The sequence below is a fragment of the Neolamprologus multifasciatus genome, chromosome 20, assembly GCF_963576455.1.
Source record: "Neolamprologus multifasciatus chromosome 20, fNeoMul1.2, whole genome shotgun sequence".
NCBI lineage: Eukaryota > Metazoa > Chordata > Actinopteri > Cichliformes > Cichlidae > Neolamprologus > Neolamprologus multifasciatus.
The window spans coordinates 26801281-26826179 of NC_140458.1; the positions used below are offsets into that span (position 1 = coordinate 26801281).

General features: G+C 40.3%; 1 protein-coding gene across 4 annotated transcripts in view; it reads right to left on the reverse strand.

Annotated features, from left to right (window-relative positions):
• cep104 (centrosomal protein 104) overlaps positions 1-24798 on the reverse strand; it is a 43668-nt gene extending 18870 nt beyond the window's left edge. For 2 of the 4 annotated variants that reach the window (XM_085146681.1, XM_085146679.1), the window contains exons 1-12: positions 24666-24798; positions 21266-21392; positions 20826-20999; positions 20350-20488; positions 19397-19459; positions 16757-16833; positions 16233-16401; positions 12894-13049; positions 12516-12743; positions 11461-11676; positions 10400-10567; positions 5364-5537 (exon numbers count right to left, since the gene is read on the reverse strand). In XM_085146681.1, the coding sequence (XP_085002807.1) occupies positions 5364-5537; positions 10400-10567; positions 11461-11676; positions 12516-12743; positions 12894-13049; positions 16233-16401; positions 16757-16833; positions 19397-19459; positions 20350-20488; positions 20826-20999; positions 21266-21378 (1677 nt within the window). In that variant the 5' untranslated portion in view covers positions 21379-21392; positions 24666-24798. Of the gene's footprint in view, positions 1-5363; positions 5538-10399; positions 10568-11460; positions 11677-12515; positions 12744-12893; positions 13050-16232; positions 16402-16756; positions 16834-19396; positions 19460-20349; positions 20489-20825; positions 21000-21265; positions 21393-24649 lie in introns of all 4 variants that reach the window. The other 2 variants (XM_085146680.1, XM_085146682.1) reach the window with 2 other exon arrangements.
• Between the last annotated feature and the right edge of the window lie 101 nt (positions 24799-24899).

The following is a 24899-nucleotide window of genomic DNA, read 5'->3' on the forward strand; positions in this document are numbered from 1 at the left end:
TTTGCAGGAGTCCACTCTGCAGGTGGGGGAGAGACATAGGAGAGGTGGAGAATAAACTTAACCTGGGTGTCTGTGTCTTGTGTAGTCTGGGAGATGATTGAATGTTGGGGTGGGTACAGTTTCCTCTGCGGTGGGGTAGAGTGGGCTGCCCCGGGTCCTGTGGGGCTTGGCGGTGTTGCTGCCGTAGGCCCCGGTCTGGATGGGCCTGGGCTCCCTTGCCTTGGTGGATACCAGAGGACGGGGGTGCATATTGGGGTCAGCGGGGGAGCTGGCCCTAGGGAGGGACACCCTCCCCTCCCTTCTTTTCCTCCCCATCCCCGGCTGCCTCCCTCTTCACGCTCCACCACACCCACCCACACAGGTAGGGCTTTGGGGTGCGGGTGTGTCACCAGGGTGCAGGGGAGACATTCCCCCCCCCCTCTGTCCTCTTCTGGCCACCTGTGCCTCAATTTTATCTCACAACTTAGACATCCACATTACTTACACTCTCATAACACACACATATATATATATATAGGGCCTTGAGGGTGGGCACGTTAACGGCGTCCAGTAGACGGTCTGTGTATTCAAACCTGCCTCTGGCGCCGGTGCCCACCTCTCAATTTTAAATCCATGTAGAGGGTTGAGGCCCCTCCCGAGAATTGAGGGTTCTCGGGAGGGGCCGTGCTAACACCTGCTGCTCTCTGGCAGCAGCACCATGCTCTCCCTTGTTTTAAATACACTTTAGAGCAACACGCAGCAACACTACACTTGAGCGGGAGGAGGGAGGTATGGGGTCTTAACACACCCCTGTTCTCTGCTAGCCATCGGGGCGGGGGGGCTGGGAAGAGATGCTGGCTGTCCGATTGGCCTCCCTGCTGCTGCGGAGCCTGGGGCGGTCTGCTTGCCTCCACCCCGGAGGGAAGGGTAACATCTCTTGGGTCTGGGTGCCGTTTCCATCTCTGGGGGTGAGGATACCTGGACCCGGGGTATAGAGTATGTTTGGGGAGTGTGATTGTGTGTACATGTCCATTTACGTTTATTCCTGCGTTGGGTGAGTGCTGAGTGTTTGTATATGTGTGCATGAGGGTGGGAATGCATGTCTGTGTCTGTGTGTGCCTGTTTGTCTGTGTCTATATGTCAGGTCGGGTCTTAGACTTCACCTCTCTGGGAACTCCAAGGCCCTCCAAAGTGTGGAGGCCTATCTCCCCTCACCACACTCCCTGCCGGTGACTGATGCCCTCAGGGGTCGGTGCGTTGGTGGTTCTTGGTGTCCGGGGCTGGGCGCTCAGGTATGTACCAGCTCACTCCCGGTGACTACTTGGCGGGGCCTGGCGCCTGCTGCTCGGTCAGGCCTCTTCCGGGGCGCGGGGGGCCCTCGGGCCTCCGGCCTCTGTGCCTGCGGCTCGGTTCACTCTGGCACAGCTGGCTGCCGGCAGAGCCGGCGGGCACGCCGGTGCAGCCCCCTCTAGCTTCTGCCCGGTGGCTACTGGGTGACCCCTCATCTGGGATCCTCAGCCCTTCCCATGAAGGTGGCACGGATGCCCCTCCGGTGGTCCTCCTTGGGCTCTTGCACTCTGGGGCCTCTGGATGTCTGGGGCCTGGATCTCCTCCATGCCTGCTTCATGCCCTGGGGGACGGGGCTATGGCTCTCTACATCCTCTAGCAGACCATTACATGGGGAAACCATTTGAATACAAGCGCGCCGATCCACACAGGTGTGCACATGGGTGTTCACTATTCGTAGACTTAAATCACACCTTTCTTGGCTGCTACTTCAAAGCACATTGTGCGCTGTCTGTCCTGCGTGCCGCACAACAACATTCAATATTTAGTATTTACTGCTGTTTACACTTAGCTAGATTAATGCGATGGTGTTGTGTATAGTATGTTGCATTGTTTTGTTTTGTTTTTTTGCTTGTTTTCTATTCTTTTTCTCTCAACAGGTGATCCCGGAGATATTTTTCTTCCCCCCTTTCTCACTGTCCCTCTCCCCTTCTGTTTTTCTTTTCCTTCCTCTTTCTTTCTCCCTTTCCTATCCCTCACTCATGTCTGTCCCGTCTGTAACAACTGAAAATAAAATAAATAATAAAAACAAAGGTCGATCAAATGGACCAATACGGCAATGCCATGATGATCCATTTGGCAAAATAAATCCATTGGGTATCCTTGTTGGTCTTCAGACAACAATTCTGACGGCTAAAGAACCAAATGGGACAGGCGAAAAAAAAAAAAAAAAAAAAAAAAAAAAAAAAAAAAAAAAGGAAATATAGGAAGACACGCAGAAAAGAAGTGTGCAACTGGCCCTCGACACACAAAGAACCATTCAATCAGTCCCTGAGTCAAGCTCTGAACACAATCCAGCAGATAGAGGGGCTGCAAGCTTAAGTCTGTGAGCTACTGAGCGAAAGGGCACCCACCCTTTCTTACTCAACACACACCCATCCATGAGCACACAGGAACGAATTTGACTAACCAAATACACAAATATACAATGTACGTCATCTGTCCATCCAGCAGCCAAGAAACATTTTCTTCTTTCAACCCAAAAGTCCAAACGAAAGCGGGGTTGTGCAATAAAATAATATTATAGTTGAATTACAGTTAAAACAGAATAACTGACATCAAATGATTATTGTGCTGCATTATGTTTTGTTATCTTGTTTGTTATCTTGCACCAGTACAGAGCACAAATTATACCTACCTATACCACTCCACTTTGGTAATGAAATCACACAAGTGGTAACTTCATCATCTGGGGCCTGTCTGAAGGTTGTGCAGTTTGTTGCAACACCTCAAGACACTTCCTTACTCGGCTCCTGTTTTTTAGCTATCTAAAATGCAAAACTCCCCATAATTACATTTATTTATAATTGACTGCTTTGCACAGATTCAAATTTGCCAAAGATTGCTTTGCATTTGCAAGTAACTCTTTCTAGCACCTAAAAGAAAGCAAGTTTTCTTTAACCAGTAATACTTGCTTTCATTTAGTGGGTGATTTACAAGACTCTATGCACTCTTGTGAAAAATACACTCTTGCTGCTTCCATTGCAAGAAGCTAAGTGTCCGGTGCTGCTAATCAAAGGCATTTAATGACTAATTGATTAACATCATCATCAGAAAGTGTGAGCACCTCGATAAAGCCAGATATTTTGGTGGTTTGTTGATCTGGAGCATTCGGGTGTGTTAATACAATGCCACAATATTCCCAGCAATGTTACCACAAGCTCAGACCATGCACTGCTCAGAAAACATGAACAAAAAAGCAATAAATAAATAAATAAATAAACAAGAGATAGATTATTCAGACTTTACAGGCCTAATTTAAATGTTCATGACAGTACAATGAGAAAACGCTAACCGTGAGCTAACCAGAGAATTTACTCTCTTCAGATGTGGTCTAGTTATAAGAGTGATTTAATGTCATGGAGATCTGTTTTAAATATAACTTGTAAGCAATCGTTTAGCCTCCGTTTGAGCACACAGACCTATCTTAACGGTTGTCGATTTACATGTCAGTGCATGTGCACTAAGTATATTTAGCAATTAATCAGTTTAATAATGAACCTGTGAAAACACTGCAATACTTTCCCTGAACAGTGCTGCCATCAGACACACCTGATTTATCACTGCATCACTGTTTCCATTTCTTAGTCTTGCAATAATCACTTTAACACTTAAAGTTACAGCATGTAAGAGCCGAAGCGTTTCACTAACTCAATGCCATTCAGCATTTTAAGAGTATGTCTTTTTTCTTTTTGTAGTGCTCCTTGTTTAAGCACTGCTGACGTGTACACACGGAGCTTAGTAGTTTCTACTCATTTCCTGACCACTAATATTACGTGATGCAAGTTTATACGTTAATGTCAAATCATCACTACATGAATAGTTCAGGTCTCTCCATCCATGTCTACATCAACCGGGTTTATAAACAAACAAACCAATAAATAAATGCACAGCTTGCATCTCAAAGCCAAGCCAGGAGCTACAAAGAACCTGTAAGAAGGAATGTTGTCCTGCGTGCTACATAGTGCATGCTTCAAGTCCACAATCAGTCACCACACCTTACATTAAATATGCATGAAACTGCTTTGTCCATTGTCTTTTTTTTATGAATGCCTTTAGAAATATTGGACAGATTAGTCATGGCTGGAGTTTCCAATGCTTAGAAAGATTAACTGGACTAACTGGACCTAAGTGTTGCTATGATGTTTTACCACTTTGCCCTTCCTTTTTTTCTCCTCAGTTTAAGTTTCATAGAAGTCCTCTTCCATACTCCTAATTGTATTTCTACTTAAGGGGATAACTAATAATTATTTTAAGAAGCATTTTGATATTTTTACCAGTATTTAGCCCCAACTTTAAAGTGACATTCTTAAAAAACATCATTTGTTCATTTTTACACTGGAATAAGGACCTTGGATGTTTATGCACAAAGAACAGAAAATATTATACTTTGGAACAACCAATCCAGTTTTAGGGAGATGAAGCAGCATATTGTGCTAAAAATGGTGCCTCAATCCAGATATACAGAGGCATCACACAAAAGTAATACTTTTTGGAGGAGCACTGGGAGGAAAGTTGGATTGAATTTTGCACATGTTGGAACTCTTCGGTGTCTTTGATTATAGTGTAGTATTTATTAATACTAATTTAAAAATAACTTTGACTGCAGACTCATGGTGGCTGCCTTAATGAGAAATAAGCAAAGATTGTTACCATTGTGTCATTGTATGGGAAATGTAGTACTTAACAGGGAAAGCTGTTTAGCTTTAACAAATCCCAGCTATAACATTAGACTGACATATTTTCTTTATGTACCGTAATTATAAATGGAAAAAGCATGACCTAACTCAAGATGTGACGTTTCAACACACCCACATGCTACTCCTACTGCAGAATAGTTTAGTGCTGGCTCACTCTACCATTGTTGTTTGGTTGGATATCAAAGCAAAACTTGGAATTTACCAGTAACCTACCAACAACACAAGCATGGGAATAATGTGAGATGACTCATCAAAAGATTCTGAGAATCTGTAGAAATCTCTGTGTAACTTCTAGCTTCACTGTTGAGCAGCTACAGTGTCATACCAGACAAGAATAGGGCATTCCTCTGGTGTAAAAACTGTGTAAAACTATGCATGCCAAAGGTTGTTACTGCTGGCATTCTTTTTTCCCCAAGTTCACCGGTTCATCCTGTGAGTTAGGTGACTTTTTTTGTTTGAATGAATCATAGGTCAGTTGGTTTTTCTAACATATCATAAATAAAGGTTTTCACTTAGCAAACACACAATAAAAAGAAGATGGGAGAGAGCAGGGTGACACAAAAGACCAAAAGGTTGATGAATAGTGTTGGGTCTAACTGTACCAGTGTGTTACAATACCCGTATAAAGGCAGAAACTGTGGCCCGAATGCGAGTAGTGGAGTCTCCGGTCCTGGCAAGCAGATTAGGAAAGGTCTGCTCCAAGCAGTGGGTCACCTCAGCTCGGCCCAGCCCTACACCTGGGATCAGCTGGCCTAGCATTAGCCGCAGCAGCTTCAGCGAGGCATGGAGAACCTAAAAGCAAAATCCTTTTGTAATGAAACTTAAAACTTGGTGCTCTTTCTAAAATCTTACTACAATGGTAGCACCATATGTACTCACATATCTCTGTATGGACCTATCGCCTCCCACCAATTAATGAGCAGACACAGTTATTAACATCTATGTTTGATATCTTTTCTCTTGTTGTCTTTTAAAAATATGTTAAAGAGGTCTGAGAGAGACACTGATGCTAGAATCCTCATAAAGAAGAAGAAAAGCTGCAAATTAAGGCTGTAAAAGAAAAAATATTCCAAATTAAGCTTGTCAACTAGCAGAGTAAAGGTAGTGGAAGATTAAATTAAATTTAAAGTAAATTTTGATCAGATTTATATGTTAAATGAATAAATAGTCAGTATGATTGACATTTTAAAAGTTATGCATTTTGCACTAGTGTATGTACTTGAAAACCTAATCGCTGCTCATACATTTGTAATTTATCCCTTGCAACAGCTAAAATAAAAAAAAAATCTGATGCGCAACACAGGTCCTACCATTACACAAAAAAGTCGACCCTAATGGCCTAAATAATCGACATCCCATCTCAAAAATGCCCTGCTTATCAAAAGCCCTTAGATTCCTTTGTGCTGAACTGTGACTGTACCTGGAATCGTATTAAATTTTAACATCAGAACAGTCAGAATTTAAATCATGCCACAGTACAACGAACCTTAATAGTCATCAGTATTGTGCTACACTTTTCATACAGTTAACATTTCATTCAGTAGATCATGGCATTCTGATTGAAAAGCTATGCTCAGTCAGTTTACATGAAAAGTCCATTAATCATTTTTATGGCAGTCTTTCTCATAGAACTCTGAAAGGAGTCTTTTTCAGGTTAGTCCATTTTTTCTTACTATAGGTGTTCCACAGGGATCCAGTCTTAGACCTCTTCTGTTTATGGCATATACTATCTCTGCTACCTATAGCAGAGAGCTAGTATGCATAAACTACCATACTTATAGAGTTTTTAAAAAAAATATTATGCCACTGACTATTGCAAAACTACAGTCTGCTTTTGATACATTTCCAAAAACAACTAATCAATCATAAGCTGGGAGAGCTGAACTGGATCTGAACTCTGCTAAAACTGAGTGTGATCTATTCACAAGATTAGGTAAAAGTAAAGAGCCTTTGGTTTATATTCCAACCCTTCATCGTCAGAAATACTTTGGACTTTTTTAATGCTCTTTCTCTTCTCTATAAAATCCCTATACAGTAAAAGGTTTTGTCTGTACTTGTTTATGGTGACACTGCATTGTAATAAAAAAGTGTGATGGTACTCCACATCTAAGAGAAAAGAGCAGCATTGCATGTTTATTTACCAAAAGCTCTGCAAAGATTTGCTTACATCTGCCTAATTTGAATGTCAGGTTTCTAAAATTAGCCATTCGCCTTATTCACAGCTGAACAAACTGGATTTAAATACATTAGAACATTGTATTAGATCTTTTAGAATTTGCATAAATATTGCCTGGGCACTGTGAGTGCCAACGTCTATTTAGTAGGGGTACAACGATACTCGTATCGATATTGAACCGTTCGATACAGTGCTTTCGGTTTGGTACGCATATGTATCGAACAATACAAAATTTTTAATTTATTTTATCAACTTTCCTTCTGACGATGCTGTCTGTGTTGAGCGCTCAGTGGATCTGCGCTCGACAGTGCAGCCTAGGCGGAGTAGTCGAACGCAGATTCACTGAGCGCAGGGCAAGCTAGCGAGACAGAAGTTAAGCTCTCCTTGCAACATGGCAAATTGAACCTCCCCCACCCTCATTCAGATCTGGCGTTTGGAACTATTTTGGTTTTCATGTGACTATGACCCTGAAGGTAAGCGCGTCATAGACTAAAGTAAAACAGTATGTTGGATGTGCCAGCAATGCTCAATTACATGGGTGGTTAACGTGTTGGCCGTCCAGCCCCACGCACGGGGCGATCCGCGGTAGCTAGTTAACGGAGATTTGCCGTGTTATGGCATTAACGTCATTTCAACGAGATTAACAGTGACAGCACTAGTGGGAACACAATGAATATGACTGCACATTTACGCCGACATCATCCTAGTGCAAAGACAAGTGGAAGCAGACAAAAACGACAAGCACGCATGCTACAAACTTTACCCGAGTCATTTAGACAGCCGTTAGCACATGATTCTCCTTAAATGGCCTGCATTTGTATAGCGCTTTTCTAGTCCTTAAGGACCCCAAAGCGCTTTACACTACATTCAGTCATTCACCCATTCACACTCACATTCACACACTGGCGATGGCAAGGTACATTGTAGCCACAGCTGCCCTGGGGCGCACTGACAGAGGCGAGGCTGCCGGACACAGGCGCCACCGGACCCCCTGACCACCACCAGTAGGCAAACATGGGGTTAGTATCTTGCCCAAGGATATTTGGCATGCAGCCAGGAGGCAGCCTGGGATCGAACCACCGACCTTCTGATTAGTGGCTGACCTGCTCTGCCACCTGAGCTACAGCCACCCAAAAAATTATATGTTTAATATTTTTTTACCAAAAAATATTAAACATATCAGGTCCCCTTATGGGGACCTGATATGTTTAATATGCTGCTGAGAATATAGCCCAGAAGAAGCGTATAGTATAGCTTTTATTTTGGAAAGAGCCATTTCTCTGTAATAAACTCTCTTTTCCAAAGATGAGTGATTCCTCAATCAGATACAGGGCTCGCAAAATCGCTAGCCCAAAGTCCCGGGGCTAGCGATTTTTCCAGTCGAACTCCCAAAATCTATCTCTGCCCTGCCCGTCGGGCTATCATAGGAAGGAAAAATATATGTCAATGCTTTTGCATTCTTTCAGAAATGTAGCTGGGTAATTATGTCATTGGCATCGGTGAGCCACTGTCAGTATGTGACATATTGAAATCGCGTTTGAATTTGCGCTTGTTTTTTGCTTTCACTTTGCAATCGCACGAACTGTGTATAGACAGCGACAGCACTGATTGGTGAGTGACGATAATTTGCGCACCAATTCCTCTGACATCGTCTTATCAATCGTTAGCTTACTATGCAAGCATGACAAGTGAAATCTCCCGCATCAAGCTTAAACATGTGAGAAGTTGATCGCGCAGAGAATCGCTGAGCGTTATGTGAGTGCCTGTGTAAAAGCAGCAGCTGAGCCAAATAAGACAGGTCAGGGTGAAGAAGTGACAGAAAAGCTTACCACAAAATGGAAAAGTTATGACAATTCAGACTATAAGGCAAAAAGAAAGTGCAGCTTTATGGTTTCATGGACAAAAGAATTTCTGTGGCTGCAATATGACGAGCTAAATAACCAGGGCTCACCAGTGGTCCGCAGGTGCGCATTCGCTGTCAAAATAAAAAACGCGCACAAGATAAGAAGTTGCAACGCGTGTTTGCGTACATAAGATTTTCAGGAGGAGGACAGACATTTGTTTAGAACTCTTAAAGATGTCGAAGAAGCAAGCTCCTTTAAGCAATTACTGTGATGTTCCTCCACCTCCAAAGAAATGTCAGAAGGAGTCCGAACCACAAAAGAAGCGCGTATTCTCGGAAAAGTGGTTGCAGGAGGTGAGCTGGCTTCAAACAAATGATGAACGCACAGAGATGTGGTGCAGAATGTGCCGTGAAAATTTAATAAATGACAAATTAAAAAGGCATGAACATTTTTTTTTGTATCGAAAAAATATTGAACCGTGACACCAAAGTATCGAAGCGAACCAAACCGTGAATTTTGTGTATCGTTGCACCCCTACTATTTAGCATATACAAACATTTTATACAATTCCACAATCGTGTATAAATTTAGGACAAAAAGTATGCAAATGTGTGTTTGGTTAATTATCTTTGTTGTAACAATCCTTCTTGGCAATACATCTTATACCATTTATTTATAAGCCTGTTTAAAATAGAAAAAAATAGAATAGTCCTTTACTGTGATTGTACATGTACAACAAAATTGTGGCATTTCCCTGAAACAGTGCCACATTTTGCTTTTTATTAAATATCAGTATTAGCAATTAATTTAAAAAAAAAGAACACTTACCTTTCTGTTGAAACAGACATTTCCTTGGCCTTACTGTGTCTCTCAAATAATTTAGATTATGATGGTATGTCTATATTAAACTTATGAATTTAAATTTATGAAAGTGTTTCTGTTCTTCACTTTTCTCAAAAAATGTCAATCAGAGGGGGGTTCTCAAATTTTGGCTAGTGTTTTTCTTGCATCACTGCTCTGTTTGGCTGGGCCGAAGGACTCATACACACCCACAGATACACACAAAACTGAAAGCCCAGGACAAGATTGGAAGTAAAGCCACTATAAATGACAGCAAAATTCATGGCATTGCTTACATGGCACTCGAGTATCATCTTTTAGCTTAAACGAAAGGTTCTCCCTACATCAATAAACCTGCTCTTACAAGATTTCTGCAACAACTACCCAAGGTTAGATTCAGAACCAGGATATAATAATATTTAATAGAAACCAAGGTTGTTAAGCGTGAATTAAACAAGCCCATTTCTACGCAGTATATTAACCAGTTAACATCTTAATGGAGTATTCTGTGCATCAAAGTGACTAGGAATTATTGCAGCCAAGCCTTTTTCATCCATTTTTACCATTCCACGCAGAAGGATTACAAAGCCATCCTTGTCAACACTATTTGTTTAAAGAAGCTAGCTCTGGGAGGCTGCACGTGGTACAGGGGGAACATTGTTCAGGGGGTGGCTGTATAAGCGGGTGCTGATTTTTAACAACACGTATGTTAGCACTGCTTGAAACCTATCTAGTATGTGTTAATTGGGCTTATTTTTATGTTAAGATTAATTTCTTTTGAGTAAATGACTCACAGATGTGACTTTATCCAAGAGGGCTTTTTTGACGAGGAACACAGCAGCTCTTATCATGTTCCTCAGCTCTTCCTTGGGGGTGGTGGGAGAGACCTCCAAAAGCTTCTTATACACAGAAAGCAGGGCGTCCACTCTGTAACACCAGGTTTTAGAATATACCCCCGCCACCTGGGAGTGAATGGCAGCAGATTTACCAAGAGGATGAGAATATACATATTAGTTACATTGGTATTGTAGCATGTGGAAAAAAAAGTGTGTGGTATATGCTGTGAGATTTAAATGCAGCAAATACTCCAAAGACATTCACTTATTAATTTAAAACAACCTTTTAAAATGAAATGCCAGCTATTTGTTGGATGGTCATTCGAACAGTGATGAGCTATAATTATAGTTAGCGTGCTAATAGCATCTGTATAAAATAGGCTATTTAAGTGTTTTCAAAATTAGTTTCTCCTATTATACTTTTTTTTTTAACTCGAAGAGTACTTACATTATCCAGTGTTAAAAATAAGCCAACAGTTAGTTGGGTTTTCTCTCAAATATACATTGAAATCTCTCTGACTGGGCTACTTACCAAACTGACTAAATACTAAAAGCTGACAGGTTTTATTTTCGCACTGACAGTAAGAAAGTAAAGTACTCCAGTGACATAAAATAACGCAACGCTCTGGGTTCGTTTTTCTTCTCAGTTTTTGAGATACACTATGACTTTAACTGACTTCATACACCCACTATGACCTTGGAACTGGCTTAACAACAACCGGAAAAAGCACAATAACAATAATAATTACTTTTTTTAAAACTACTTCTGTTCATTTCGGTATGTACCCAAGGACAATACCCATGATTTTTTGCCAAAATTGTTGAAAACAGAAGCAACTGATTTGTGTCAAAAAAAGGTCAATGCCTTTGCTACACAAAGAGAAATTGTGCTTATGAGTGTAGTCACTCCCAGAGGCCCACTGAGATCCTGACATGTAGAAATATAAACACAGCGGAAAGTTAACAGCTATCGTTGGCTTAGCTGGCTGTTTGTTTCACATATGTTTATCTTTTCTTACCAGGCTTTCTCCAAAGACCTCTATTGAAAGACCAGCCTCTCTCAGCACCTTCTCTGTCAGGGGTTCTGGTTCTCCACTCATTTCAGTGCTCTGTGGAGTCCTTTGCAATTCTGATATCGGTGAGTGCTCCTCCGCAGGGCTCTGAGTGGCCTCCAGTGGCTGATCTTTCCTCTGAAGGGCTGGCAGCGGCCTTTCGTCGTAAGGCACACTGGTAACCTGTCACCAGAAGAAAGCAGAAACTGAAAAAATATTGACACCACATGCTGAAGAAAATATAATGTATATTATATTTTCTTACTACGGCGGTTTGATTTTGCTATACTGTTTAATGTCTCAGCATCAAAAATTAGAGATGGAAAGTTTAGACATGGAAAGTTTAGAGAAAACTGATCTGCATTTTCCCTCCTGAGAAATACTTTTGAAAAATTGATTACCTCTGCTCTTTCACTAACTCTCACTAACATTCGACTAGTGAAAAGGTCAATCATTCAACATAAGGATGACAATGAATATTGAACCCTCTCTGTTCAAGCCAAACTTCCAGCCAGCTGAGCAGAGTACTGTCTCCGGTGCCCCTGGGCCAACTGGCACACTGCTGCCTAGTGCAAGGCTCAAAGCCCTGCCTTGAGGCCAGGTTGGGAGCCGCTGCAGTCAGCCAACTGTTGCACGCTTTTAATTAAATAGTGAAACCTAAACCTGCACCAGGGCTAGTCTTAGTAGGTGGTGAGTAAAGCACAAAGGACCCCACTGGTCATAATCTCCTTGTGTGCCCTGGGTTTCAACACTACACAGGAGACTTTTTCTTAAGGTGCTTTCCTATTATTATTATTTTATAATAACACAGGAGTTTATGGAATTCAGAACAATGTGCACAACTGGACCAATAAAAAAATCTTTGTGTTTATAATCAGTGAAGAGCCTATCTATTCATGTCTAAATAAGCACTGCTTATTTAGAAAAACTGTTGTTTTGATTATAAAGTATGTTTGAGATGGACACGTTACACGCATTATTTCTATAACATCTAAACACATTTGATACAGGAAGATGCTTACGTCGATTTTGAGTACAGCAGCAGGCGTACAAGGTGTGTCAGGTTGGCTGCTCAGGTTGGATGTGATAGATTCTTCAGCTAATTGTTGGTTTTTATGAATGTCTGGATTTTTCCCTTTGCTGATTGTGTCTGTGGATACAAGAGGCTTGGTATAGACTGAAGAACGACCTGGAGAAGACAGAACAGGAGGAGAGTACTGGGCCAGGGTTGATTCTGCTGCCCTCGTGACCTGGTGACATGGAAAGATAGAATAACAGAGATCATTTTAGATCAAAAAGAGTCATGAATAATGCAAGATTTCCCCCGCATATTTTCTCCATCTTTTACAAAACAATAACAGCCCACCTCGCTGTTACCAAACCAGTAGCTGTTGACATACCATTGTCATATCCAGCAGGTTGTGTACTTCCAGCTGCTGGTACACACTCTTCCTGTACTCCTCCATCAGCTCCTTCTTCTTTTTGGCCAGATCATAGTCTTCCTTTTCAATCGCACATCGTTTCTCCACATCGTATCTAGCCAAACGCTCCCCGACCTGGAAGTGCCAAGAATGTGGAGGTAAAAGCAGCCCTGCAGCTACACTGTGACTCTACACTACAAGCTTGAACACATGAGAACAATTTACGAGATAAGATTTATGTCAATTTGTACCTTTAGTGACTGCAAGTCTATGTACTGTTTGCTGCGTGCTGTTTTTTTTCTTCTTCTCCTAAATTATAATTTGAGCTGTCAGGAGAGACAGCTCAAATGATAATTTTCCATCTTGTAAAGCTGCGCGACTGGTGAGAGATTTACTACACTTCAAATCATGAGCCATTATTAAAAAGAATTTGCATTTAGTGTTGAGGAGGCTATGGGTCTTTATTTATTTTTTATTTAATTGACATGTTCTTTATTGAAACAAACTATGAGCGTCACCTGACAGGTTTTACAGGATGTAAAATTGACATCAACTTCAGAAACTCAGACATAACATGTGAATGAGGAAATTCTACTGAACTAAATTCAGTAGCTAATTTGTTGCCAACTGAAAGAGTCTCATGAACTCTGAACTTGCATCTACTTACAAATCTAAGTGTAAACAGAAAATCTGCATCTTCAGTGTGATGGTTTTCATACGAGAACTCCTGAAAAACTTGTGCAGCTCAGGACGGCCAGTTTATACAAAGCTGACCTTTCTGACATGTACCACACAGTGGGAGACCATCTCACTATCAGAATGACCCCATTTCGATTACATGAGGGACCTGCCTGGACACAGCAGGGAAGAGTCAGCAGACATGATGCCCAATGAAATCACTAAAAAATGACCAGTGTTGTTCTCTTGTGTATATGAGAGAACATGTAACAGTGAACATGGAATATGGAACTGATAAAACAAAACTATTAATGTCACCTGACAGGTTTTACAGGATGTAAAATTGACATCAACTTCAGAAACTCAGACATAACATGTGACCGAGGAAATTCTAGTGAACCAAATTTATTAGCTAATTTGTTGCCAACTGAAACAGTCTCATGACCTCTGAACTGTTTCGATTCAATTCAACTAAGATATATAAATATATGTGTGTATTTCTAATCCCAACAGTTGCCCCAAGGCAACTCAAGACCCTGCAATAATACATTATTAATTTTGACAAAACAAATGGTACAACCTGAATCTACTTAAAACTTTTTTTTATTCTTTCTGATTTCTCAGTTAATAAAACTCAATGCTAAATATCCAAAAGAAAAGAGAAAGTCAAAGAAACACTTTTTAATCAGCAAGTACAGCATCAAGTCTCTTAAAATCTGATATATTAATCTGGTCAGTTAAGTAGCAGAAGGGGTTGCTAAACAGTTGCAGCAGCTTTGGGCTTATTGAAATGAACAGGTGCAGTGGAGGGGTAACAATGAGACAACCCCCAGAAAAGGAACTGTTTTACAGGTGAAAGCCACTGACATGTTTTTCCTCCTCATTTTTTCTGACTGTTTTTTTCACTACATTGGTATTTGGCTAGGGTCAGTGCCACTCGTGGTAGCATGAGGAAATACTTGGACCCTATTTTTGATGACCCTATGTTGCACAGGTAGTCCAACTCCTCCTAGGATGGCACAGCAACATATGGCATTTGTTTGCTGTGTCTACCAGCACGGTCTCAGAAACAGTCTGGAGATTACAGGAGAAAGAGCTGGGCAGGACTGTAGAAGGTCCTTCACCCATCAGCATAACTGATATCTGCTCCTTTGTGCAAGAAGGAACAGGATGAGCACTACCAGAGCTATACAAATAACCTCCAGCAGGCCACTGGTGTGAATGTCTCTGACCAAACAATCAAAAACAGACATGATGAGAGAAGCCTTAGAGAACAATATGCTGCCTGTAACATCGTTCAACATGAGTGGTCTGGTAGTAGATCAGTAACCATCTGTGGAGGCATATTCATGGAGGGACGCACAGCCTTCTACAGGCTAGACAACGGCACCCTGACTGCCATTAAGTACCAAGATGTCTGTTGACAGATGGCAGTACAACAATGCCTAGTGTCATGTGGTGAGATCATGTAGGAAGTTCCTGTAGGATGAAAGAATTGATAGCATTGAATTGTCTGACCTAAATTCAATAGAACACCTCTGGAACATTATATTTTGGTCCATCTGCTGCCACCAAGTTGCACTGAAGGCTGTCCAGAAGCTCAGTGATGCCCTGGTTCTCCAAGGACAGCAAGCGCTGTCTCATTAGGAGATGTTGTCAGGTTTACATGCAAGCAGTTGGGGACCACACAACCTATTTAGTACCATTTTGAGCTGCTGCAATGAAATTTGGACTAGCCCGCCACATGTTTTTTCACTTTGATTTTAGGGGTGTCTTTGAATTCAGTCCTCTGTAGGTTGAGAATTTTCATTCCTATCAAAAAATGTGGCCTCCATTCATCTCCAGCTCATTACCTTCTCCATGTCAGTTTAGACATCTCACATGAGTTTTCCCATAGAGATCTGATGTGTGTGTTTTCTCAGCATTTCTTTAATTTTTTTGAGCAGTGTATAATTTGACTGTCCAACGTGAAAGAAATACAGCAAGCCAAAACCTTCTCTTGTCTTCGTCTAGTATGTCCCTGCATTTGTCAGATATCATGTGACATCATAAACCATTCTATGACATCCTGAGGGTGTGATGACAAGGGATTTACAGGATGACTACCTTGGCAACCACTGCTTTTATGCCATGCTAACAAGGTGTCTGAGTGGGTGTGTATGTTATCCAGTTACAGAATGGCTTGCAGTTGGAGATGGGAGAGAAAATATCCAAGTTCTCCCTCGCTGCAGCTGTCGAGCTTATTAAGAATTCATGGTCTGCATGGTAACGTTTTAGACAAAGGAGGTCTGCAACAGGAATCTGAACAATGTTTAACAACTCCTGTTACAAACAGTAGTGAAATAAATCTAGATATCTGTGAAAAAAGTGGTGCAAGTGAGTCCACAATTAAACTAAATTCCAGCAATACAGTTGTTGGAATTTTCTGGGAAAGCCTGTTGTTGGAAATAGATGCATGAAGTAAGGCGGGGCATTTAGCATATATTTGCTTGTCCATCTTTACATCTGTCTCTTCATATACTATGTGTGTGCTACAACAAAGACTTATTGCCCGAATTTACACTACTATTCGAATGCCATAGCTCACTGTACAGTACCTATTTATTAGTACCATGATCTAATTCCTAGAAGCTACTGTACCTTTTGAAGGTCAGCAATAGCCTGCTTTAAATTCTTGGCTTCCTCATATTTCTCTTGCCGGACCATCTCTTGTTTCTTTTGGTCCAGGAGACGAATGATGTGGGCAACTTCGGGGTCCTGGTACATATCAAAGGCCAGATCGTCCAAGGGGGAAATGGATTCACATTTGCTGAGTTGAAAACAGGACAGACGGATAACAAACATTGGAGAAATTAATTATATGGCTTGACACACCTGTCTTGTTGAAGCCGAGATTATTTCAGTGTATTATCTCTTAATTGTGCAATTCTTCACCAGCCCCCAAGGGATGCTTCACCTCTAGGTGAAACATCCCTTGGGGTACATATTAAAAAAACATATATTTCAAAAAAGTGTTTTTTTCCCTGTACTGGCCACCACCTGCATCATCTACCAATGCACGTGACCTTCAGTTCCTGATTGGTTGTCTTCCAGACTAAATGGCTTTGTTACACAATGTTATTGTCACAAGAAAAAGAAACCAGGGTTCAATGACTTAGCCTCACCCCATGAAGGTCGACTCCAAGGCAGCCTCCAGCTGGGTACTGTTGAGGTAGTGTTCGATCAGCTGCTCTCTGCTTGGCTGGGGGTAAACAGATGGACAAATTACACACACGTGCGTACTGTGTTGAGGAAGACATGACTTTTAATCCCACTGGCTTATCCTAAAACTAATGATCCCTCTGCATCTTTAAAATGTGTTGATCAAACAAAAGTACTGCACCAGCAACCACCTGGATCTTACAATGGTATTAAGATAAGAACACTAACTCACTCAAACACACAAACACATGCAAACGTTATCATCACCCTCAAGGCTACGGCCATATGGAGACTAACAGCAAACACTGCTTTTACCTTGAATACTAAGCAAGGCATTACACAAAACATTGCCACTGATGGCATTCTTGCTCATTATCAGCAGAATTAAACTTAATAGTAAAGAATATTGTTCCTTCACAGTAATGTGTAAGAACAGTCATACCATGTTGCTCTTATGCTCTCAATAAGAAAAAATACTGCAAGAGAAAAAGACATGTTTGTGTTTTTATATGTCATTACACATTTTTCATAGTCTTTGCATGATTTATGTTTAGAATAGAGATTATTTTTGGTCATATTTTTTAGTTTCGTGGGGCACCAAATGTTTTGTTTGGATTGTAGGCCAGTCCAGACTCTTTTAGTGCATAGACATGCTCTTGTAACAGTATGTCTCTGTATCATTGTCTTGCTGAAATATGCAAGGCCTTCCCAGAAAAAGATGCCATCTAGATCAGAGCATACGCTGCTCTATAACCTGAGACGATGGCAGCGTTTCTAGATCATGTTCATGTATGGCTCCTTCTTTGCATAACAAAGCTTTAACGTGCACTTGTGGATTTCTCCGCGAGCTGTGTCCACAGGCAGGGATTTCTGGAAGTGTATTTAAGCCCATGCAACAATTTCCACAACAGCATCACATCGGCTTTTAAGCCTCGTCCCTTCTACACAGCATTCTTGAAAATTTCTGATGATATTAAGTCTTCATAATTTAACATTGAGGAACGTTATTCCACAATTTCTAAACACAGTTTTCTACAGATTTGTGAAAATGTGGCTCTCTGGTGTTCTTTTTTACCCAATCATGTTAATGACCAGTTAACATAATTAGCTGCAAAATGTTTTTACAGCTTTAACTTGTAAGTATCACTTAAAATAAACGTTTTGTTTCTCCCGTTCCAACTTTGAGATGTGTTGCAGCCATCAAACTGAAGATGTAGGGGTTTAAAAAAAAAAAAAAGTTAAATCTTTTATATATACCGTTGTGAATAAAACATGGCTTTATGAGATTTGCCAACCATTGCATTCAGTTTTTATTTACATCTAACATACATCAGTTACTAACATTCATTTTCTACTGGGAAAAAAACAAGTTAAACCAAATGAATTTTGATATTTTTTATGACACTTTGCACAACCAAAAGCACAGGTAAAAAAAAAAAAAAGAAACAAAAAAAAGACATAAAGACATATGGTTTGGTATTGTAAATGTGCGCTCATTGGTACACTTGTATAGCACAGTTGGACCACTGCATAAAGCATAGCCATTGTTAATATTATTAGTAATATGTGGTAAAGGTCTTTTAAAATGCACATTCTAAAAAAAACTAACAGAAAAATGGCAACGGTGAGTTTCAAAGGTTAAAGTTAAAGAAGTTGTCATTAAACTGATCATTGTAGTTGACGAGCTGCTGTGATTTTTTTTTCCTTTTCACAATTTGGATTGCTAACAATTTAAAGAAGCCAAAAGTTAAGCTTTTTCTCTGTATTCACACCACAGTGTCCCTTCCATAACTTCCACCCATAAGGCAGATATAGGAGAACAAGATCTAGCCGACCCTCTGGGCAAGATCACTGCTGTGATGGAAGTGCTCAGAGTCGGATTAGTAGACCAACAATGCAAAGCTTGTTCACTGGAATCTGTGCGACAGTGTGTCCATGTTTTTCCATGTCTGTGTTTGTGTGTGTGTGTGTGTGTGTGTGTTTTAAGGTGCTCTCACTCCTCCAGGAGCTGTCCATCTGCAGGACTATCTGATTACACTGACTAAACTAAAGGCCTCCTGTTTGATTACATACTGCCCTCCCTTTGTGTCTCATTACTAGATGCCTGACACATATATACAAACCTACGCACAAACACACACACACACACCGCTTAGGTAAACACGGGTGCATCCACCACATATAATCACATAGCACAGTAACAACATAAAATACTTCATTTGAAAATAAAGTGACTCAACAACTCCAATCCAATTATATTGAGTTGATGTTTATTAAATTAATAAATAAATATAAGTAAGTCTGCACAGATTAAAACAATAAAAAGATGGGAAAACTGAAGCTTTGAAACCCAGTTTATTGTTTAATGATGTTCTGTGAATGATAAATAAACGCAGACAACATGTGAGAAATACTTGACAAGTTCTGTTTGACAGACATGTTCATAGCTGTGGTTGGTTAAGCGTATGCAGACGCATGATAAGAAATGAATCCTTCTCTGAGTGACTGAGTGAATGTGACTGAATCACAGCACAACATCGCCACCTACTGCTGAGGGGATAAACATAAGTGAAGGGTGATATGTGAGGAGAGTGCTCACTTACTATTGTGTTAAAAGCATTGCCATCCAAAGCATCTCCCAGAACATTAATGGCAACCAAACCAACCTGAAATCATTAAAAGAAGATGACGATGGTGAGCGAACTAAAGTAAGTAAATCAAAAAGTAAAGGAAATAATTCAAAACAAAAATCAATAAATAAATATAATGAATGATAAGTAAGTGTGAAGCAAATAGAAGACCCATCTAATTACAGTTAAAGAAAATGCTCTCTGACAGATCATCTATGGTATTGAATTTAGCCTGCTACACAGACACCAACAGACCCAAGCACAGAGAAGACCCGCCCTCCGTTGGGAATGTGTGGGGGTTCTGATAGGATGTGTCCTGCGATGACACAGCAAGGCACAGAAACTTTACGGTGTCGGGTTAAGGCTGACCCACACCTAGAGGAAAACATGCCCATAATTTCTGGTGTGTGGGAGTGGTACCCTTTTCTTTGTCCAATGGCTGAAGGACACATCCATAGCGCCATGTAAAATTACTTGAACCTTTGAACGATTAATAATAAATTTTCACAACGTTTATTCGTCTTCACTCATAAGAAAAATTAACCCGACATATAACACCCCATATTTCCTGTTTGTAATGACACAAGCAGTTCAAAGTTCAATAAATAACGAAAGAGAGTTGTAGGATTTCAAGGTAAATAAAATCATTATAATAATGTACATTCTATAGATTTTTTTAGAAAACAGGCTTCTTCGGGGATAGCATAAGAAGAAAACAAAAGGATTCAATCAGGCTCTTCTCCACTAATGTAAATGCACATAAAGCTTGTGAAGTATAGAATATAACTGACAACATGATTACAGCAAATTAATTATCTGCATAAATAAGCAGAATTCATAAAAAATGCAAGCCTTAACCTTCTCAGACCAGACTACCCTTAAATAACTCAGTGGCCACAGTGCATTGTTACCATGTAACAGAGTACCTGATTATAGTGATTGTAACGGTTGCCATAGTTTCTGTGGAAGGTCATTCTCAGATATGTTCCAACGGCATCTACATGGACTGACTTCAGTTCCCGAGCTTTGAAGCCTGTCTTCTCATTGTCCGACAAAGACACATACCTATGTGAAAGTAAAGTTTTATTAGTCTGGGTCAAAATTCCTTCTAAGATATTGATGTAAATGACATTTACAAGAGTAGAAATGATTACTAAATTTCAGTTTGGTGATTATATGCTATCTAGATAGTGCGCGTCTCAGAGTGGTAATTCTATATATTCAACAGGAGTGAACAGCTAGTCTGCAGAATAAGACCGAACCACAGAGCAAGCCTGCATCTATCCTGTTTCTGGTATGTTAGGTTAATAATTTTTTTTTATCCCAAATGAAATGATTCATATCAACCTAACTTCCAACAAAAGGGTGTGGAAATTAAGCCTGGCCAAGTCTGCAGTCTCACCCAAGTCTGCGAAGCTGCCTAGGGAACCCTGGAGAGCTCGTTTCAGGAAGAGTGTCACCAATATAGAACTCAACCTTGGTTGGGATCATGTACTGATGAGCCAATAGCTGCAGCTTCCTTACCCTACTTCTTTCAACCAGCTGGAGCGTGATGTGCTGAGGGTAGGAGCACAGCCTGCAGTAAAAGTGATCAACACGTTTCTTTAAGTTGAAAAGTAAAAAAAAACTTAGAAGTCACAAGAAAAATGACAAGGGGTACAGCCTTTGAGTACTAGATGCTGGCCTTCAGTTTTACAGGAAATTTCCTCTTGACTACATTCTGATAACGACCAGTGTTGAAATTTTTCATCTTACAGGTGAAGTAAACTTGTCTTATGCCTTTATTCTGATTAAAAAACTTGCCAGAAAAAAGTTTAACCTTTATGGTATTTTTTATGGTACCTGCTGGATCTCCAGCCGTTGACTGTAGGTGCATGCACCATGAGCTCCTTAGCACTAAAGTTGTCCTCATGACTGGAAGAGCTGACCACTGTGAATCCTATCTTCCTTGGCATCCCTCTGTTGGAAACTGATAAAGCAAACAAAAAAATGAAGTGTTATTATATATACACATATATGTCCTACACCTGGGTGTGCCTACCCTGCCTTTTGCCCGTGAAACTGGGATAGGTTCCAAGCTCTCCAAAGTATCCTGCAAGCAGCATGGACATGCTTTGTGAGTGGCACAGAAAACCACTTCATGCTGCCTGGAATAAGTTTAGGTTGGGTAGGGGTTAACTGGTTTTCATATTAGCTGGTGGAGCTTGTTTACACTCTCCACTGTCCATTTTACAGATGCTGCAACCACAAATTTCAGAAAACAATACAAATTATACAAATTAAAAAAAATATTTGAATACATTTAAAATAAAAAAGGCCATTGATTGGGCTCATATATATTTGTTTTTGTGACTTAAATCACAAGGGAACACTTTTCCCTTGACACCACCGATCACCTTGATCAAAACGTAGTATTATATGCATGCATCGTGTCAGCTGTTTAACACCTGTTAATGTTAATTGATGATCTTCATAGGCAATTGAAATTCGTACCTGTGTACTTCCATTTTATAATTCCTAGAAAGGCACCTTTGTTAATAAATTAGTGTCTTCCTTCCTATATGGGCTGTTGAGATTGTGACGATTTACAAAACATGTCTGTGTTAACTGCTAGGATCGTGAGTTTGAAACTGAAAATCAAAGGGGTTATGTTGAATGTTGTCAGTGTATCTGCCCCACAGGTTGGATGTTAGTTATGACATGGTGTCAGCTGGATTGACAGATGAGGTCAGGCAGGAGTTTCTGTGGGCTATGATGTTTGCAGACACTGATCTGCAGTATAAATAGGGAGCAGGTAGAAGAGAGTCTGAAGATGTGGAGGTATGTACTGGAGAGAAGAGAGTGCAAGCAGAGACGTGGAGAGGAGTGTCAGGGATGATATTTGACTGAGGGACAGCAGCTAGAGTGAAAGGGAGGATTAACAAAATTGTAGTTGAACCTGCTATGATGTACGATTTGAAGACAGCACTAACACAAAGACCGAAAGCTGAGCCAGCTCAGATTTGAAGACGCTAACATTTTGACTGGGAGTAAGAAGAATGGACAGGATTAGGAGTGAGTATTTTAGAGGGACACCTTGCTTGAGGGATTTGGAGACAGTCAGAGAGGCAAGACTGGGATGGTTTGGACATATGAGGAGAGATACTGGATAAATTGGACAAAGGATGTTGAAGACAGAGTGGTCAGGCAGGAGGACAAGAGAAAAACAACAGGTTCATGGACGTAGTGAAGGAGGATAAGCAGAGGGTTTTTGTGACAGAGGAGGATACTAGGAATGAGATGGAGACAGATGGTCCACCAAAGGTAGCAGCCAAAAGAATAAGACTATAGTAATTTGTGATGTCACATCTTAACACAGACATTTATTTACTTAGTGTATTATAGCACACTTCAATAGATTGTATAAAAAAACCAAATGTTATTCATCTTTCATCAGTTATGATCAGCTGCAGCATTTGTTGATCTTACATGTATCCTAACTTATTCAATTTAAAACTGACAGACGTGATTTAAGGGAAGAAACAGTGGGTGCTGTTGCGATGAGTAGTGTATCAGTCTCAAAATCCAAACATGCCAAAAGATTACCAAGCAACGAGGATGGCATTGTTTTTCTTTCCCAGCAGGCTGTGATAAGAAGTGCTTTTTATTTCAGGAAATAACATGATCATCTAGTCAGGAGATGTCCTGTCTCATGCTTTCGGGTGTGTCAGCATATAAATACATGCAGTGTTGGGTTTAGAGGACTTGCAATTGACTGGTATTTTAAAATGCAGCTGAAGTTCAAGCATACTGGGCCTTAGAGTACTATTGAGTGCCTTTGGTTATTATTTGTTTAGTGTATTTCGCTGTGCCAGTCATTGTCTGCTGTGTATCTCTGCAAACAACTCTTTATCAACAGATAACATGTTGGAACCTGTTATGTGTCGTGTTAGTTTGCAGCTTTGTGGGAGCTGAGTTATTTAACTGCTATTTACTGAAACATTTATTGTCCTGGATTTGCTCAGCATTACAATACTCCGTGATCTATTTGAATTCATATAGTGATTATGAATATAAAATGACAGTAAATACATTTTCATTTGTCTTCATAAGGTCATGTTTGTGGCTTACCATGTGGGCATGTTAGGCGAAGGTTAAGCTGGTAGCTATTTTGGCCAACACTTTGTATTATGTTTCAATTTCAATTTATTTTATTATTAAATAAAAACCTTACTGGTGATTTAGATAGTTGAAAGGTAATGGTAACCAAACACACATCTTTTTAAATTTTAATTTTTTACTTGACACATTTGTGACTAGAATCTTTGAAATATTGCTAAACAACTGTTACACTCACATAATAAGGGGTGTTTCACACATCATGTTACCCTACTTAATGCACAAAATGATCCCTGTGAATGCTGCCTACTCCAATCAGAACAAGCACAAATGTACAAATGATAAAATTGTTATAAAAATCTATAAAGCAAATATAAATATGACAGCAAAACGCAACACTGTTGCAAACGCATATTAATGCTGCAGTATATAGTTTATCTGGCGATCGAGTGCACAGAAAGGCAAAATATTGTTTTTTTAAATTCACACTTATTATTTAATGCCGAGTTTATTTCTTACATGACGGCTGCACAATAAAGCTCTGAAACATGCTTTATTTTGTTGGCAGAGTGGTTAGCAGCAAACTAGAATCGGGCATAAATACACCGGCACATTTTCTGCATCACCAAATGAATAAATGTGACGCGCAGTTTGTACTGCTGTTAACTTTACAGCTGGGATTGATTCAAAATAGTAAGGCATGACATATAAAACTTCTCCTAAAATAACAATAATAATAATAATCTATATCGCACTTAAACATGTTGCGTGCGTGTGTGTGTGTGCGCGAAATAGAGAGAGAGAAAGAGAGAGAGAGTGTGTGAGTGACCTAACGAGGTTGTGTTTTCAGCATAAGTTACCACGGTGATTTAGACAGATAGATAGAACGCCATGTTCTTACTTTGAGCGCTACGTAGCCTTATTAATCTCCCCTCGTAGTACAACCCTTTATGGGTACAAGCTAACCGTTAACTATCAGCCCACATACCGTAGCTAACTAAGGTAGTCTAATGTCTATGTTTTCTAAAGGGATTTTTAAACCTGATACATTTCCTGGTGACTATGTTTCTTTGCGTCCCACAACATTTTTCTACATTTCTGGTGTAAACAGCGTTTTCCTGCGTTTACCTTAAAGGTATCTTACCACAAACATCACCGCAATGTTGACAGCTCGAAGCCCCATGTCATCTCCATAACCACCGCTGACAACAACCATTGCAGACATGCGCAGTCGTGAACGTCGCAGTCTAAATGTATTGTGGTCAGTGTAGTTTTATCAGCAGCATTGGCTAGCGACGTTTATCATTTTAATTCGTTTTTTGCACGTTCTCTTGTATGTTTTTTGTGCGTATTTGGATACGGTAGGAATTTCAATAAA